This window comes from Balaenoptera borealis (genome assembly GCF_965194805.1).
Source record: "Balaenoptera borealis genome assembly, chromosome: 8".
NCBI lineage: Eukaryota > Metazoa > Chordata > Mammalia > Artiodactyla > Balaenopteridae > Balaenoptera > Balaenoptera borealis.
Genome location: NC_138865.1, coordinates 38,703,855 through 38,723,071, shown reverse-complemented (window position 1 = coordinate 38,723,071; position 19,217 = coordinate 38,703,855). Strand labels below are relative to the sequence as shown.

At 36.2% G+C, this 19,217-nt stretch overlaps 1 protein-coding gene across 1 annotated transcript in view; it reads right to left on the bottom strand.

Moving 5' to 3' along the window:
* The window catches only part of AGTPBP1 (ATP/GTP binding carboxypeptidase 1), a 170,935-nt gene that overhangs the window by 119,910 nt on the left and 31,808 nt on the right, over positions 1-19,217 (bottom strand). The window contains 2 exon segments of the mRNA XM_082401141.1: positions 7,950-8,074; positions 19,148-19,214. Of these exon segments, the coding sequence (XP_082257267.1) occupies positions 7,950-8,074; positions 19,148-19,179 (157 nt within the window). The 5' untranslated portion in view covers positions 19,180-19,214.

Below are 19,217 nucleotides of genomic sequence, written 5' to 3'. Positions count from 1 at the left end.
TATCCTTGTGGCCTATCTTACATCAAATACTTTGACCTCCCACTCCTCACCACTATATTGTCCCTCCCTCCCTCCCCACTGGCAACACTAGTTTGTTCTCTATATCCGTGAATCTGCTTCTTTGTTATATTCACTAGTTTGTTATATATATTAGATTCCACATTTAAGTTATATCATACAGTATTTTTTTTTGTCTGACATATTTCACTTAGTATAATGTCCACCAAGTCCAGCCATGTTGCTGCAAACGGCAAAATTTGTTCTTTTTTTATGTCTGAGTAGTATTCCATTGTGTGTGTCTGTGTGCTTGTGTGTGTATATCACATCTTCTTCATCCATTCATCTGTTGATGGACACTTAAGTTGCTTCCATATCTTGGCAATTGTAAATAATGCTGATATGAACATTGGGGTGCATATATCTTTTCAAATTAGTGTTTTTGTGGGTTTTTTGGACATATACCCAGGAGTGGAATTGCTGGGTCATATGGTAGCTCTATTTTTAGTTTTTTGAGAAAGCTCCATACTGTTTTACACAGTGGTTGCACCAATTTACATTCCCAACGACAGTGTACAAGGGTTTTTTCTCCACATCCTCACCAACATTTGTTATTTGTGTTCTATTTGATAATAGCCATTTTGACAGGTGTGAGGTGATAGCTCATTGTGGTTTTGAGCTACATTTCACTGATGATTAGCAATATTGAGCATCTTTTCATATGCCTGTTGGCCATCCGCATTTTCTCTTTGGAAAAATGTCTGTTCAGTTCTTCTTCCCATTTTTTAATTGGGCTGTCTGGTTTTTTTTTTGATGTGAAGTTGCATGAGCTGTTTATATATATTAGATATTAATCCCTTATCAGTCATATCATTTGCAAATATTTTCTCCCTTTCAGTAGAAATGGAAACTAGATGATCCTTTTCATCACAATAAATAGAAAAAAAAGGTTGTTTTTTTGTTTTGTCAATGGTGTCCTTTGCTTTTAAGTTGAATTACGTCCCGTTTATTTATTTATTTTTGCTTTTATTTACTTTACTTTAGGACATGAATCCAAAAAAATATTGCTGCGATTTATGTCAGAGTGTTTTGCCTATGTTTTCCTCTAGGAGTTTTATAGTATCCAATCTTACATTTAGATCTTTAATCCAATTTGAGTTTATTTTTGTATATGGCATTAAAGAATGTTTTAATTTCATTCTTTCACATGCAGCTGTCCAGTTTACCCAGCACCACTTATTGAAGAGGCTGTCTTTTCTCCATTGTATATTTTTGCCTCCTTTGTCATAGATTAAGTACCTGGCTTTATTTCTGGCCTCTCTATCTTGTTCCATTGATCTACATGTCTGTTTTCTGTGCCAATACCATACTGTTTTGATTACGGTTGCTTTGTAGTATAGTCTGAAGTCTGGGCGTGTGATTCCTCCAGCTCTGTTCTTCTTTCTCAAGATTGTTTTGGCAATTTGGGGTCTTTTGTGTTTCCATACAAATTTTGAAATTATTTGTTTCAGTTCTGTGAAACATGCCATTAGTATTTTGATAGGGATTTCACTGAATCTGTACATCACCTTGGGTAGTATGGTTATTGTAACAATACTGATTCATCCAATCCATGAACATGGTATATCTTTCCATCTATTTTTGTCATCTTCAATTTCTTTCATCAGTGTCTTATAGTTTTCAGAGTACAGGTCTTTTGCCTTATTAGGTAGGTTTATTCCCAGGTGTTTTACTCTTTTTGATGTGATGATAAATGGGATGGTTTCCATAATTTCTGTTTCTGATATTCTGTTGTTAGTGTACAGAAATTCAGCAGATTTCTGTATATTAATTTTGTATCCTGCAACTTTACCAAATTCATTGGGGAACTCTAGTAGTTTCTGGTAGCATCTTTAGGGTTTTCTATGTATAGCATCATGTCATCTGCAAACAGTGACTATTTTACTTCTTCCTTTCCAATTTGGATTCCTTTTATTTCTTTTTCTTCTCTGATTGCTGTGGCTAGGACTTCTAAAACTATGTTGAGTAAAAGTGGTGAGAGTAGGCATCCGTGTCTTGTTCCTGATCTTAAAGAAAATACTTTCAGCTTTTCATCACTGAGTATGATGTTAACGGTGACCTTATCACATATGGCCTCTATTATGTTGAGGTATGTTCCCTCTACGCCCACTTTCTGGAGAGTATTTTTGGTTTTTTTTTTGGTTTTTTTTTTTTTTGGCTGTGTTGGGTCTTCGTTTCTGTGCGAGGCCTTTCTCTAGTTGCGGTGAGCGGGGGCCACTCTTCATCGCGGTGCGCGGGCCTCTCACTATCGTGGCCTCTCTTGTTGCGGAGCACAGGCTCCAGACGCACAGGCTCAGCAGTTGTGGCTCACGGGCCCAGTTGCTCCGTGGCATGTGGGATCTTCCCAGACCAGGGCTCGAACCCATGTCCCCTGCATTGGCAGGCGGATTCTCAACCACTGCGCCACCAGGGAAGCCCGAGAGTTTCTACCATTAGTAGATGTTGAAATTTGTCAAAAGCTTTTCTGCATCTATTGAGATGATTATATGGCTTTTATTCTTCAATTTGTTAACGTGGTGTATCACACTGTTTGATTTGTGGACAGTGAAGCATCCTTGCATCTCTGAGATAAATCCCACTTGATCATGGTGTATGATCCTCTTAATGTATTGTTGGATTCAATTTGCTAATATTTTGGTGAGGATTTTTGCATCTATGTTCATCAGTGAGATGGGCCTGTAATTTTGTTTTTTTGTGATATCTTTGTCTGGTTTTGCTATTAGGGTAATGCTGACCTTGTAGAATGAGTTCAGAAGCATGCCTTCCTCTGCAATTTTTTGGAGCAGTTTCACAAAGATATGTATTAACTCTTCTTTAAATATTTGGCAGAATTCACCTGTGAAGCCATCTGATTCAGGACTTTGGTTTGTAGGGAGTGTTTTAATTACTGATTCAGTTTCATCACTGGTAATTGGTCTGTTCATATTTTCTGTTTCTTCCTGGTTCAGTCTTGGGAGATTGTACGTTTCTAAGAATTTGCCCATTTTTCCTAGGTTGTCCATTTTATTGGCATATAGTTGTTCATAGTAGTCTCTTATGAGCTTTTGTATTTCTGTGGTTTCAGTTGTAATTTCTTTTTCATTTCTGATTTTATCAATTTGAGCACTCTTTTTTTTTTTTTGATGTATCTGGTTATAGGCTTATCAATTTTGTTTATCTTTTCAGAGAACCAGCTCTTATTTTCACTCATTCTTTCTAATTTTTTTAAGTCTTATTTCATTTATTTCTGCTCTGATCTTTATGATTTCTTACCTTCTACTAACTTTGGGTTTCATTTGTTCTTTCTTTTTCTAGTTCCTTTACATGTAAGGTTAGGTTATTTGAGATTTTTGTTTCCTGGGCTAAGCTTGTATCACTACAAACTTCCCTCTGAGAACTGTTTTTACTGCATCCTATAGATTTCAGACCATTATTTTCATTTCATTTGTCTCCAGGTATTTTATGATTTCCTCTTTGATTTCTTCAGTGATCCATTTCTTGTTTAGTAACGTATTGTTTAACCTCCACATATTTGTGGTTTTTGCAGTTTTTTTTCCCTTGTAGTTGATTTCTAGACTCATAACATTGTGGTTATAAAAGATACTTGGTATGATTTCAATTTTCTTAAATTTACCTAGGCTTATTTTGTGGTCTAGCATATGAACTATCTTGGAGAATGTTCCATGTGCACTTGAAAAGAATGTGTATTTTGCTGCTTTCAGATGGAATGTTCTATATATATCTATCAAGTCCATTTGTTTAAATGTGTCATTTAAGGTCAGTGTTTCCATATTGATTTTCTGTCTGGATGATATGTCACTTGATGTAAGTGGAGTGTTAAAGCCCCCTACTATTACTGTGTTACTGTCCATTTCTCCCTTTATGCCTGTTAATACTTGCTGTATGTATTTAGGTGCTCCTATATTGGGTGTAAATTTATTTACAATTGAATTGATCCCTTGATCATCTTGTTAAGTCCTTCTTTGTCTCTTGTAATGGTCTTTATTGTCTGATACAAATATTGCTACCCTGGCTTTCTTTTGATTTCCATTTGCATGGAATACCTTTTTCTGCAGAGGAAATGTTTGAAGCTAGCAGAGGTTGACTCATGAGGTTCAATGAAAAAAGCCATCTCTATAACATAAAAGCCCAAAGTAAAGCAGCAAGTGCTGATGTAGAAGCTGCAGTGAGTTGGCTACACGAAACAGCAGATTTTCAATGTAGACAAAATAGCCTTATATCGGAAGAGATGCCATCCAGGACTTTCATAACTAGGGAGAAGTCAATGCCTGGCTTCAAAGCTTCTCTCATTAGGGACTAATGCATCTCGTGACTTGAAGTTGAAGCCAATGCTCATTTACAATTCCAAAAATCCTAGGGCCCTTAATAATTATGCTTAATCTACTCTGCCTGTATTGTATCAATGGAACAATGAAGCCTGGATGATAGCACATCTGTCTACAACATGGTTTACTGAATATTTTATTTTATTTTTTTTTAAATTTTTTTTAAATTTTTTTTTTAATGCTATTCTTGTCTGCTTACATTCTTTTTATGTATGTATGTATGTATGTATGACTGTGTTGGGTCTTTGTTTCTGTGCGAGGGCTTTCTCTAGTTGTGGCAAGCGGGGGCCACTCTTCATCACGGTGTGGGGGCCACTCTTCATCGCGGTGCGCGGGCCTCTCACTATCGCGGCCTCTCGTTGCCGAGCACAGGCTCCAGACGCGCAGGCTCAGTAGTTGTGGCTCACGGGCTGAGTTGCTCCGCGGCATGTGGGATCTTCCCAGACCAGGGCTCAAACCCGTGTCCCCTGCATTGGCAGGCAGATTCTCAACCACTGCGCCACCAGGGAAGCCCTTACTGAATATTTTAAAGCCCACTGTTGGGACCTACTGGCTCAGAAAAAAAGATTCCTTTCAAAATGGGACTGTTCACTAACAATGCACCTTGTCACTCTGATGAAGAGCTCTGATGAAGATATACAAGATTAGTGTTGTTCTCATGCCTGCTAACACAACATCCACTCTGCAATCCATGGATCAAGGAGTAATTTTGCCTTTCACGTCTTCTTATTTAAGAAATACATTTCATAAGGCTATAGCTGTCATAGGTAGTGATTCCTCTGATGGATCTGAGCAAAGTCAGTTAAAAATCTGTAAAGAATTCACCATTCTAGATGCCATTAAGAACATCTGTGATTCATGGGAAGAGGTCAAAACATCAACATAAACAGAAGTTTCAAAGAAGTTGATTCCAACCCTCATGGATGACTTTGAGGGATTCAAGACTTCAGAGGAGGAAATAACTGCAGATGTGGTGGAAACAGCAAGAGAACTAGAATTAGAAGTGGATCCTGATGATATGACTGAATTCCTGTAATCTCACGATAAAATATTAACAGATGAGGAGCTGCTTCTTATGGATAAGCAAAGGAAGTGGTCTTGAGATGGAATCTACTCCTGGTGAAGATTGCTGAAGTGACAACAAAGGATTTAGAACACTACAAGAACTTAGTTGATAAAGCAGCAGTAGGGTTTGAGAGGATTAATTCCAGTTTTAAAAGAAGTTCTATTGTGGGTAAAATGCTATCAAACAGCACAACATGCTATAGAGAAATCACTCGTGAAAGAGTGATGTGTGGCAAACTTCACTGTCTTATTTTAAGAAATTGCTACAGCCACCCCAGCCTTCAGCAAGCACCACCTCAGTCAGCCACCTTAAATATTGAGGCAAGACACTCCAACAGCAAAAAGATTATGACTCACTGAGGGCTTACATTTTAAGCAATAAAGTATTTTTTAATTAAGGTATGTACATTTTTTTTAGACATATGCTATTGCATACTTAATAGATTACAGTACAGTGTAAACGTAACTTTAATATGCACTGGGAAACCAAAAACTTCAGGTGACTCACCCTACTGCAATATTTGCTTTATTGCGGTAGTCTGAAATCGAACCTACAATATCTCTGAGGTATGCCTGTAGTTCCACAAATGAACCACAGCATATATTATAAATAATTTATTATTGATAATAGCTGTATAATGTAGTTATAATGTCCCACAGTTCAGTTACATCAAAATTAATTCAACCATTCTCCATAGTTGGATATTTAAGGTTGTTTCTTGATCTTTGACTTTACAAACACTGAAATAAACACCTCCAAATATTCTTTTATATAATAAGATTTTTATTTCACTCAGATTTCTGAGAGTGAAAGCATTAAGTAAAATAGCAGGTGCACTTTAAATTTTAATAAACATTGCCAGATTCTTTCCTCCAAAGTTTATAATAATTATTGTACCACCTACAGTGTATGAGAATACCCTATTTTCCATGCCTTCAACAGCACTGGATATTGCCATTCTCTAATTTCTGCCAATCTAAGTAATGAGAAATACCTTAGTTGTTTTCATTAGTAATTCCTGACTTTTAAGAAAGTAAAGAACCTTTTCATATGTTTACTGGTTATTTTCATTTCCTCTTCTTTGAGCTGTAAATTCCTAATCTTTCTCTCTCAAATGGATAGACAACTGGATTATCCTATAAATAATGATGGGACAATCTTTCACTACTAATTTACACTGTGTTAATTATAAACAGAGTCACTGTATTATACAACCCCAGGGGGCAGTATTCAGGGGCTGGTTTCCCCATTTGTGGGTGGCAGTGTGGGGAAAAGGACAATCTCTGGTAGTGGTATGACTAGGGGCATTTTCAGTAGTGATGTTGGAGTCGGGACTTCTAGACTATGATGGGAAGAGTCTACAGTGGTGAGAGCAATTATACGCAAGTAGTATCTATAGGTTCGGAGAATTTGTCTTCTTTGTTTTGCTGGGGTGTTTTGTTTGTTTTAAGGAGTTATTTCATATGCGAATACAATGAATATACTTGGTACATCTATCTATCTTTGCACTAATACAGTGACCATCCGTATACATTTACCTTAGTTGATAAGCACAATATTTCAATGACCTACACCTCCAGAATAATGAAATAATAAAAAAATAAATTAATTAAAATAATTGTGAATTGTCTGGATCTTAATTTTAACAGAATGCCTTCAATGTGTCACTGTTAAATATAAAGGTAGCTACTGGTTTACCCTTATTTAGAAAAAGAAAAATCAAGGTTTTTTTTTTTTTAATCAAGCACAGATTTTGGAATCTTAAATTTCTTTTTTAGCTCCTATTGAGATAATCACATGGATTTTATTCAACCTGTCCAAATAATGCTACACTGATATATTTCCTGATATTATAATTGGACTTAATTCATTAATGTTTTATTTGGGATTTTTCAAATTTAGGTTCCGGAGTGCAAAGTTAATACTTTTCTTCTCTTGTACTCTGTCAAGGTTTTGATACCAACTCAGTAGTACTACCTTCATAAAACAGATAAATTATGCCTAATTACAGATATTTATTGAACATTTTTAACATTATTTTTATATGCTTCTCATGTAAATTACATGATAATTACATGATATCTCTTATCTCTATTTCAGAGGTGGTGCAGCTAAGTCCTAGAGATTCAAAACTTCCCTAAGGTCACCCAGTCACTGAATGACAGGGCTTGCATTTCAAAGTGGGGAACAACACTAATAACCAACATAATATCTGCCATCTTTTTGTCAACATTCTAGAAAAAGTAGTACTGGAATTAGGTGTTGTCTGAAAATTGGGGAAAGGGGGGCAGTCACACATAAGTAAACTCATAATCATTTTTTAGAAACAATGTTTTGAAGATCAATTTCTTCCACAGTTATTTACTTTTCTACGTCTTTAGTCTATGGGAGAAAGTTCAATTTTTACATAAAACCATGTATTTATCAAAAGTTTGAACATTCTCAGCATCTACTTTTAAAGAATTAAGAAAGCATTCCAAAAATAAGAGATTAAAGTTCACCTTGACTCTGAGCCAGATGAAGAATTTTTGATGTAACATGTCTGGCAGTATCTGATTCTGTAGATTCAGTATTGATCTTCTCCAGCTGAGCCAGGAGTCCCACAATCCGAGAGTTATTTGTAAGGCTAAAAAAAGAATGTTACTTTAAATTAGGGCACATTCTACATCAATTGCAAATAAAATACTATAAAGATCAGTGTTAAAAACAAATCAAGGGGCTTCCCTGGTGGCACAGTGGTTGGGAATCTGCCTGCTAATGCAGGGGACACGGGTTTGAGCCCTGGTCCGGGAAGATCTCACTTGCCACGGAGCAACTAAGCCCGTGTGCCACAACTACTGAGCCCGCGTGCCTAGAGCCGGTGCTCCACAACAAGAGAAGCCACCGCAATGAGAAGTCCGTGCACCGCAACAAAGAGTAGCCCCCGCTCACCGCAACTAGAGAAAGCCCATGCGCAGCAACAAAGACCCAACGCAGCCAAAAATAAATAAATAAATATTTTAAAAAACAAATCAAAACAAAATTCTACCCTTTTAAAAACATTAAGCATTTACACATGTCACATTTCCTTACTCTGTGTTAGAGCTTAACATTACTAATGTTCTGTTGATTTACGTGAGAAACATTCTATTTCAGGAAACCACAAATGTGCATTCAACCCTATCCAGCAATCTTTTATCACATTCTGACAATTCACCTTTCCGCTCTCCAAGCAGACTTTTTATACATCCTACTATGCTCTCCTCAAAACTCTAACCATCCCTTCTAACCCACTCCATTCTCAGTTAGTACCCTGCTTCATAACTATTATAAAATCAAACAAGAATACATTCATTTTCCCACCAACAGTTCCTTAAACCTCTCTGATTCTCTACCCACATTCTTTCTTTATTCCCATTCATTATACATTTGCACATTTGGTGCTATTCTAGGTACTGCCAACAGTAAACAAAATGAACAAAAATTCCTGCCCCTCAGAGTGAACATTCTAATGGGACAAATTAAATACATAAATAATTATATAGTATGAAGGAGGTAGGAAGCACTATGGAGAAAAGCGGGTTGTGGGAATAAAAGATGCAAGGGCACGGAAGGTTGCAATTTTAGACAGGGTGGTCAGGAAAAACTTTGAGAGGGTACCATTTAGGGAAAGGCCGGAAAGGAGTAAGAGAGTGAACGGTGCAGATACCCACAGAAAGAGCTGACCAGAAGACAGAGTCACAATCATCAAAACACCAAGGCAGGACCATGCCTGCTGTATTCAATTAAGAGTGAGATGGCCACAGCAGACTTAAAGGAGAATATCGGTAAAAGATGAGGTCAGAGTTGAGGGTTGGGTAGAAGAGAGCACAATCATTTAGAGCCTCATAGGCCACTGTAAAAACGTTGACTTTTTTCAACTAGGTGAGATGGGAAGTTTTTGAGGAGAAGAGTGATGTGATCTGACTTGCTTTTATTTATTTATTTATTATTTATTTTATTTTTGGCTGTGTTGGGTCTTCGTTGCTGCTCACAGGCTTTTCTCTAGTTGCAGCGAGCGGGGGCCACTCTTTGTTGTGGTGTGCAGGCTTCTCATTGCGGTGGCTTCTCTTGTTGCGGAGCATGGGCTCTAGGCACGAGGGCTTCAGTAGTTGTGGCTTACGGGCTCTAGAGCACAGCCTCAGTAGTTGTGGCGCACCGGCTTAGTTGCTCCACGGCATGTGGGATCTTCCCGGACCAAGGCTTGAACCCGTGTCCCCTACACTGGCAGATGGATTCTCAACAACTGCACCACCAGGGAAGCCCTGACTTGCTTTTAAAAGGCTCTCTTCAGCCGGTATGTTGAGACTTAAAGAACAATCCCTCCACTGGCATGCCTGACCCCAGCCCTTCTTGCATTCCCAATGTATTTGTTCCTTCACTTAATCTTCCTCTGATTCATCATTTAGCTCTCCCTTTCAACTGGATCATACCCATTGGCACACAATATGATCCAGGAGCTCCCACTAGTTACCACCCCATTTCTCTGCTACTCCTTGAAGGAAATGTCTGTACTTGACCTCTCCATTTCCTCACATGTTGTTCACTTTTTCAAACTATTAGTTTGGCTTCTGCACTCTGAGGTCTCCCCAAAACCTCCTGTGGTCACCTCTTTCCTTGTCAGATTCAGAATCTCAGCCCTATCCCAATCAGCTCCTTCTTTCTTCACTTTCTCCCTTGGGCTTCAATGGCTCCATATTCTCCTGATTTTCTTCCTATCGCCACTTCTTTTAGATCGACTCTACTGGCTCCACCTCCAACAAACCTCTAGATGCTGAGGACCCCCCACAGCTCTATCCCCAGCCCTCTTCCCTTCACTCTCTCCATTCTACTGCCCCGAGCAATCTCATCTAACCCCACAGCTGGGGGTTAGATTAAAATTGATATGCTGCCTGGCTCCTACATTCAACTCCAGCCTCAACCTGCTCCTCTTCCAAATCTTAACTTTCCCAAACTCATATGAAACCATCAGTTGCTCAAGACAAAAATCTAAACTCCCTTTCCCATGCCCAACTCAATATTAGCTCCATCTCTAAAACACCTCAAATCCATCCACTTCTCTCCACATCTCATCGTTATTACTACCCAAGTCCAAGCAATCATCATTTCTCACTTGGCAATTACAGCACCCTAAATAATCTGCTTTCATTCTGGCTGCCCTCATACCGGGATCCAAACACACTGGCCTTCTACCATTTCCTTAAATATAGCAAGTTTTTTCCCAATCTCAAGGTCTTTATATTTGCTGTCCTCTCAACCTAGAGGATAATTTCTGCCAGTTCTTCATATGGCTGGCTCCTTCTCATTTCAGGTTACAACCTGAAGATGTCCCCACTTCTCCACCAGCCCTTCAGCTTCCAATATTAAAATGTGTCCAACAATGGAAGCTTCACAAAGGTAAAGACCTTGCATGTCTTATTCTATATATGGAGTATTTCGAACAGTGGCTAGCACAGAATAGGCAATACACAGCTATATTCAGAATGAACAAAAAAACGAAGAAGCATATGGAAAACAGTATATTTATACTATTTTTAGATTAACAACTAGACTCAATGCTTTAAATTTGGAGGTACTTCATCTGAAAAAGTATCTGGAGGATGAAAAAAACATATTGAGCATACTATTTAAGAATGTAACTAAAATAAAATAATACAATATTTCCTAATTTTGCAAATAGCCATCATAGTATGGAAATGAAAATATATATCACTATGTATAAATCTCTAAATGAAAAAAACAACTCAAAATGTATACAGTATGATATTAACATAAAGTTTTAAAATATACAAATTCAATACAATATATTCTTTAGTGTGTGTGTGTGTGTGTACATATATTTTCCCCTCCCCAACAATGGTATCATTAATATGTTTGTCTATCTTTATTTTTTGTAAACTGGTAGTCGAATTTAAAGGTCTCATCTGATCAAGGCCTGATTTGGTGACATGAAGTCTTTATAAGTGGTACTGTAATCTTCCATAATGAGGCAAACAGGGTCTGGTTATCTTACTTTTGTAATATAAGCAGTCACTGGTTACCACTGCCTAGATCCATTACTTTATTAGGAGTTGAAAAGCACTGATACTCTATCATTTCCATTCCTTCTACTTCTTAACTAGGACAACTCCATAAAAAGAAAAATCCCTTATTTAATTATCCAGAGGTATAATTCATCAAATAAAAGCAAAATAAATGCTGGATTTTTAATTTATCTTTATTTACCAGTTTTCAGAAGAATGAGTTCATTTCCAAAAGTCCTCCCCAAGTAATCAATGAAGTATTTTGATTTCATGTATCAATATGTACTCACAGATTTAAACGCATATGATACATTTTATCCACTGTAGTTATTAATGCTCAAATTGCCCCATCTTTGATCAGTGGGAGCCTCTTCATGTGGGCTCCCAAGTCCTTTTGTTATGATCCTAGTCTTTGATAGCTTCCTGGATTTCTGATATAACAGGACTATTATTAGGCCAGCAGTTCTCAGTATGCTCTACAAAACTGAGTACTTGAGACTCTTTCAGAAAATCTGTGAGGTCAAAAACTATTTTCATAAAAATACTAAGACACTACTTACCTTTGACACAGTGTTGACATTTACATTGTTGATCTTAAGGCAATGGTGGATAAAGTGCTGGCACATGATACAATCAAGACAGTGCCACCAAATTGTAGTCACTGTGATAACTAGCAGTCACCATGTTCTTCACCAACATGCACTCACAGTTAAAAACAAAAATGCCAGTTTCACCTATGAGTATACATTTTTTTAATATTCTGTGTGCACATAAGACATTTCAGCTGCACAATGAAATATGATGGTTGAGGGAAAACACTTGTGTGGTTGTTTAAACTGCAAGCTGAACTAGTTACTTTTTCCATAGAACATCATTTTTACTTTAAAAAAACAACTGACAATAATTATTCGCACTGGGGTATCCTGGCATACATTTTCTTGGCAATAAACAAAGTGAGTCTATCATTTCAAGGAAACAACTGATAGATCTGTTACCAATGATTAAATGTGAACTTTCAAGCAAAAATTAGAATCTTGGAAAACAAAGATCTCCCATCATGACCTTGACAGCTTCCCCCTACTTAAAGAATTTTCTGATAAAATCACTGGTGATATTAGTAAATGTAATTTTTTTAAACTGTGTAATAAACACTGTCAATATTTAGAAGGTCTGCATAACTCACTGAATCAATATGTTCCAAACACTGACCAATGTGTGATGTTACAAATTCAGACATAGGAAAAATAACCAGTCAATATGGAAAAGAGACCAATGGATTTTAATGTAAAAGAAAACAAAAAGTTCACATATGTGGCTTCTGATTCCACAGTGCAACTAACCTTTAAGAAACTACCACTTATCAAGTTTTAGTGTAATATCAAAGAACATCCACTTCAATTTGAATTTCAAACAATATGGCTTTATTTCTAAAGTACATTGTTATCATTCAGAAATGTTTATTCCTCACCTATAATTATTATTCTTGCTTTAATCACATTTTTACTGTTTCTCTCCAAATACTGAACACACAACTTTATTTTCCTCCATCATAAATCAAAAGACAATTAGCCACAGTTATCTGAAAAGGCCTTTTATTGAAGTATTCCTTCCTTTTCTAAATATATATCTATGTGAGCCCATATTGTAGTCATATACTTTAACAACACGAATATACACAAAAACATATATGTATGTATAACATATGTGTGTACTATATACAATATGTATATTGATGTATGTATGACAGTTTGAACTCAGAAGCAGATAAGAGAATCTAGCTGTCTTCCATTAAGCCAGACATTAAAGAGATTTGCAAAAATTTAATAAAACATGCCACCTTCTAAATATTTTTCACAATTTAGTTATTTTAATATAAAATATTACTATGTTATTATGCAATGGGTTTATTACTGTTATTTTTAAATGAAGTTATACAAATTTTTTAATTTCTCAGTTTTAATTTATAATATGGTAAATATCAATAGATAAAAAATAACGCACATTCAACAAAAGCTTTTTGGAGTCATTAATTTAAGAGCACAAGGGGGTTCTTAGACAAAAAGTTTGAGAACTATTGTTCTCAACTTATCTTGCACATTTTGTGCTCTGATCTGGAATCGACCCTTTCTCCAAAAAGCCCTGGTTCTTTTTGGTAAGAAATGGTATTAAGACACCACAGTCCGCATACTAGAGAACAAATACATCTTTAAAAACAATTCTGTAACCTAGATTTAAGAAAAATTTGCATTATGGAAACCAGGATTCTGAAATTTAATAATTGAGTGGTTTTTTTTGTTTAGTTTTCTCCAGTTATTTTTCTCTTAAAGGTCATCTGTTAGCATTTTTCAGTAGCTAATAAAACATCTACTATTAATAATATTCAAAAACATACAAAACACACTGATCATAACACATGCTCTATTCCATTCCAAAGTAAGAGTTTGAATTTTAAATTAAATTACACCACTATCAAAGTAAAACAACTTGCAACTAAGTGATTTCTTTCTAAGAATCATGCTCTTACAAACTATAGATGGATAGATGCCATGAATTTTTTGAAGGACGGCAAACAAATGTAAATTAAGAACGTAGGCAAGTTCATTTCCCTATTTTCACTTTTCTCATTGACAGAATAAAAACTGAACAAAATATTCCAAGCCACCCCCAACTCAGATCTAAAAATTTAAGGCTGTTGACACTAATGTTGAGAGAACTGCAGGGTGAACACCAGAGGGCAGCTCTACCTCCTGAATGATTTTTAGACTTTGGAAAATCCAAGGATAAAGGAAAAAACAAAAGCTATACAGCTATTCAATGAACAATCTGAGCTACACAGCAGAGCAGAAAATTGTTAAATAAAGAGGCTCAGACAAGGATTTATCTTCCCTGACTTGCCCTATTTTTAGATGAATCAAAATGAGACCAAGACCAACCTCGGGAGGTTCCATTTATAACTGCTAATGTTAATTACTTTATAGTAAAAAAAATCATGGAATTGAAAATATGATCAATGTGAAATACATCAAATCGAGTTAACTTTCCAATGTATATTTTACAGACACTATCACTCAAATATTTGTTTCACTGTAGTGGTCTCCTACTGCTTTTGATTCTTTGAGTTTACATTCAGCCTTACAGCTATTTCCCTAAAAACATAATTTTTTTGTATGTTACAAAAGTCTCAATGGTGTATAGATATTATCTTGCAACAAATAATTTCCCAAGGAAGTGCAAAGGCTAAAGAACCTATCTTCACATTATAAATAAATTTTATTACCTTTTCATCTTAAAATGTAAATTGAATACAGATAGTAAATGTCTTCATAAATAAGATATAAACATCTGACAGCAAAAAAATTCATTAAAATATATCAAAGTTTTCAACTTAACCAAGACTCATAACCAAGACTCTCCCCAAAATGATCTACAGAATCAAGGCAATCCCAATCAAAATACCAACAGGCTGTCGTGTAGAAATTGTCAGACTGATGCTAAATTCATATGGAAATGCAAAGAACCTAAAATAGGCCAAACTTTAGAAAAAAGAAAAAGGTTGGCAGACCAACACTATCTAAATCTTGAGACTCATTATAAAGCAACAATTATCCAAGCAGGAGGTATAGGCACTAAGATAGACATGTTGATCAACGGAACAAAACAGAGTATAAGAATAGACCTACACATCCACAAATAACTGATTTTTGATAAAGGTACAAAGGAAACTCAGTGGAGAAAGGATAGTCTTTCTAAAAATGGTGCTGAACAACCAGATATCCATATGTACAAAAAAAAAGAACTTCTATCCATACCTCGCACCATATATAAAAATTAACTCAGAAAGGAGCATAGACCTAAATGTAAAATCTAAAACTATAAAAACTTCTAGAAGAAACATAAGAGAAAACGTTGGTAATATGGGTTATGCAAATATTTCTTAGATGCAACTCTAAAAGCATAATCCATAAAAGAACAAATAAGCAAATGGAAATCATCTAAATTTGAAACTTCTTATCTTAAAAGATACTGCACAGAATATGAAAAGACAAGACTGGAAGAAAATGTTTGCAATTCAAATATCTGATAAAGGACTTGTATCCATAATATATTAAAAAAATTCTAAAACTCAACTATTAAGAAACACTACAATTTCAAAAACTGGAAGATTTGGAAAGATATTTCAATAAGTGCATGAAAAGATGCTCAACATCATGTCATTAGGGAAACGCAAATTAAAATCACAATGAGATACCAATACACCCCTATTAGAATGGCTACAATTTTAAAAGAATGATCATAAGAATTTAAGAATTTAAAAAGAATGACCATACCAAGTGTTGTTGAGAATGTAGAACTAGAACTTTCATACACTGCTGCAGGGAATAGAAGATGGTATTAACGTCTTTGTAAAACAGATTGTTGGCAGTTTCATAAAAAGAAACACAGACCTACCATATGCTTCAGCCGTTCCAATCCTAGGTATTTAGCTAATAGAAAATAAAGTGTAAGTCCAAAACTGTTCATAACAGTTTTATTTGTAACAACCAAAAACTGGAAACAACCCAAATGTCCAAAAGTTGAATGGATAAACAAATTGTGGTATATCAACACAATGGAATACTACTTACTAATCAAAAAAAAGGTATGATTGCAAGAGATGATTCTCAAAAATAATTGTGCTGAATTAAAGAAGGCATACCCACACCCCTACCTTCTACCTCTACCCCCACCCCCAAAAAAGACATACTGTATGGTCCCATTTATATTAAGTTCTAAAAAAGCCAACACTTCTGTAGTGACAGAAAGCAGATCAATGGTTGTCTGGAGTGAAGGATGGGGTGGGAGAGAAAGATTACAAAAGGGCACCAGGAGATATCTGAGCATGATAAATATGTTCAGTATTTTGATTGAGAGGATAATTCCTGTTATACATAGGCCACACTTACCAAACTGTACTCTCTATGTACAGCTTGTTATAAGATGATTATATCTCAATAAAGCTGTTTAAAAATTCATAGGTACTGTTGGCGTAGTGGATAAGGCAGAAACTAAAGACGAGTGATTAGAGAGTGTGAAATGAGATGTAGATTTCATTTATAGGCTATTTCAAATTTTTTGGCTTTTGAGGAAATCAGATAAATTGAGTAGTAGCAGAAGAGCAGAGTCTAAATATTGGAAAGCCTAGATCATGTTTAAATGATAAGGAATGGAGGAGTTAAAGATTCAATACAGAACAATACTAATGATTAAAAGACCCTGAGAAGGAAAGAGAGAGGTGAAATCTAGAACACAGGTGACAGTGCTAGTCTTTAACAAAAAAAGAGACACATCCTCTGTTGCAGTAAATAACAGGAGGGTAAACAGAGGATAGAATCAAGTAAAGGGGAGTAGGCAAATTTTGTGTAAGAAATATAAGGATAAAAAAACTGTATTATCTCTATGATATCACAGAGAAGGTCAACTGCTGAGGGTATGTATGTGATACATCGGAGGATTTCAAAGATTTGAAAGGTATGAAGAAAGTGTAAAACAGTCATTAAAAAAATTGAGAAAATGAGCTTTATAGAGAACCACAGTAGTAAGATTACTGATCAATAATGATCCATAATTTTTAGCAATATCTTCCAAGTTAGTTTATCCTCCAACATCATTCAGCTGCTCAGTAAAGGTCTACCCAGAGAAAGGACTTCGTCAGGTATGTGTGATGAAATAACACAAAGTGAGGTAAAAACATTTCAGGTATTCAAAGAGTGTAATGATGAACAATGGATTCTACACTGGGTAAGACAGGAAGAGATGATAAAAGTCAACAATAGCTCAGAGCTCTGGATAAGGCAGAACTCTTTGCAGTACAGCCACTTGAACAAGTGAGCTGGAAAGGTAAAAGATTTTTGTTGGAAAATGAAAAGTCTGAATTAGTACTTTGAAAGGAGAGTTTTGCTGGTGATAACATTTAGGGCATGAACATCATGATGGAGAGTAGGGAGTACAGAAAAATTCTGCTTCTTCTATCTTATAAAATTTTCATTACTTGATTTGTCTCACCACCCACTCACATGGTCTTTAAATCTGCCAATCTAATCCATCTAATTACAGTCCTTGTCTAAACTCAGCAAGTATCAATATTCCACCCACTCCTCCAGATTTGCTAAAAAGTAAGAAAGTCTCAAGCCAGCCCTGCCTCTTCAAGTCCATATCACACAATAAACACCTATTTATTATGAGGATCCTGTTTTCTAACTCTATGGACCCCACAATTTAACACTTCACTATATACTGGTTAAACCACTACACTGCATTTGTGCAGGTGTTCTCATCAGGTTATAAGCTTCGTGTAAAAAGAGTATAGGGGGCTTCCCTGGTGGTGCAGTGTTTGAGAATCTGCCTGCCAATGCAGGGGACACGGGTTCGAGCCCTGGTCTGGGAAGATCCCACATGCCGCGGAGCAACTAGGCCCGTGAGCCACAATTACTGAGCCTGCGCATCTGGAGCCTGTGCTCCACAACAAGAGAGGCCGCGATAATGAGAGGCCCGCGCACCGCGATGAAGAATGGCCCCCACTTGCGCCAACTAGAGAAAGCCCTCGCACAGAAACGAAGACCCAACACAGCCATAAATAAATAAATAAATAAATAAACTCAAAGTTGAAAAAAAAAGAGTACAGGGCTCAATTCTTTAGAACATACTCAACATCCATTTTCTGCAAAGCACTGTGTTAAGTGTTATATTTATGTTTCTTTTCTACTCTCACAGATTCAGTGCTGGGTTAGGTACATAAAAGTGTTTAATAGATATCTCACAGTTGAGAAATAAATCTAAAAGGGGCAAAAAAATAAATAAACTAAAAAGAGCAACTATAGAAGCCTTTAAAGACAGAAAGAATATAATAAATTTTCTGTGGAAATGGATGTGCTTTGATCAAGTCTTATGTAAGGAAAAAAATTCAGTGGCCAGACAATATATAAATAAGTGAGCACAGGTGTGTTCCAGTAAAACCTTATTTACATACACTGAAATTTGAATTTCATATAATCTTCATATGTCAGAAAATATTATTCTTTTTATTTTTATTCCCAACCATTTAGAAATGTAAAAACCACTCTTAGCTCATGGGCCACACAAAAATAAGAAGTAGGCCAGATTTGACCCATGTGTCCTAGTTTGCTGACTCCTGCTTTAACTGAAAAGTTAAACACTAATAAATATTAATAAAATAACATAAATATAACACACTGTATTTAAACAAATATTTCTTAAAGCAAAAAGTTTCAAATGATCACTTCATGTATTAGTTCTGTAATTTATACATACTGGTATTTAAAATTGCAGTACCAGGGCTTCCCTGGTGGCACAGTGGTTAAGAATCCACCTGCCAATGCAGGGGACACGGGTTCAAGCCCTGGTCCGGGAATATCCCACATGCTGCGGAACAACTAAGCCCGTGCGCCACAACTACTGAAGCCCGTGCGCCACAACTACTGAAGCCCGCACGCCTAGAGCCCATGCTCTGCAACAAGAGAAGCCACCACAATGAGAAGCCCGCGCACCGCAATGAAGAGTAGCCCCCACTCGCTGCAACCAGAGAAAGACCACACGCAGCAACAAAGACCCAACTCAGCCAAAAATAAATAAATAAATAAATAAAACTAAAATTGCAGTACCTTTTCTCTGGTATCACTTTTAACTTGCTCATCTTGAATTACTCTTCATTTCACCATTGCAGATAAGCTG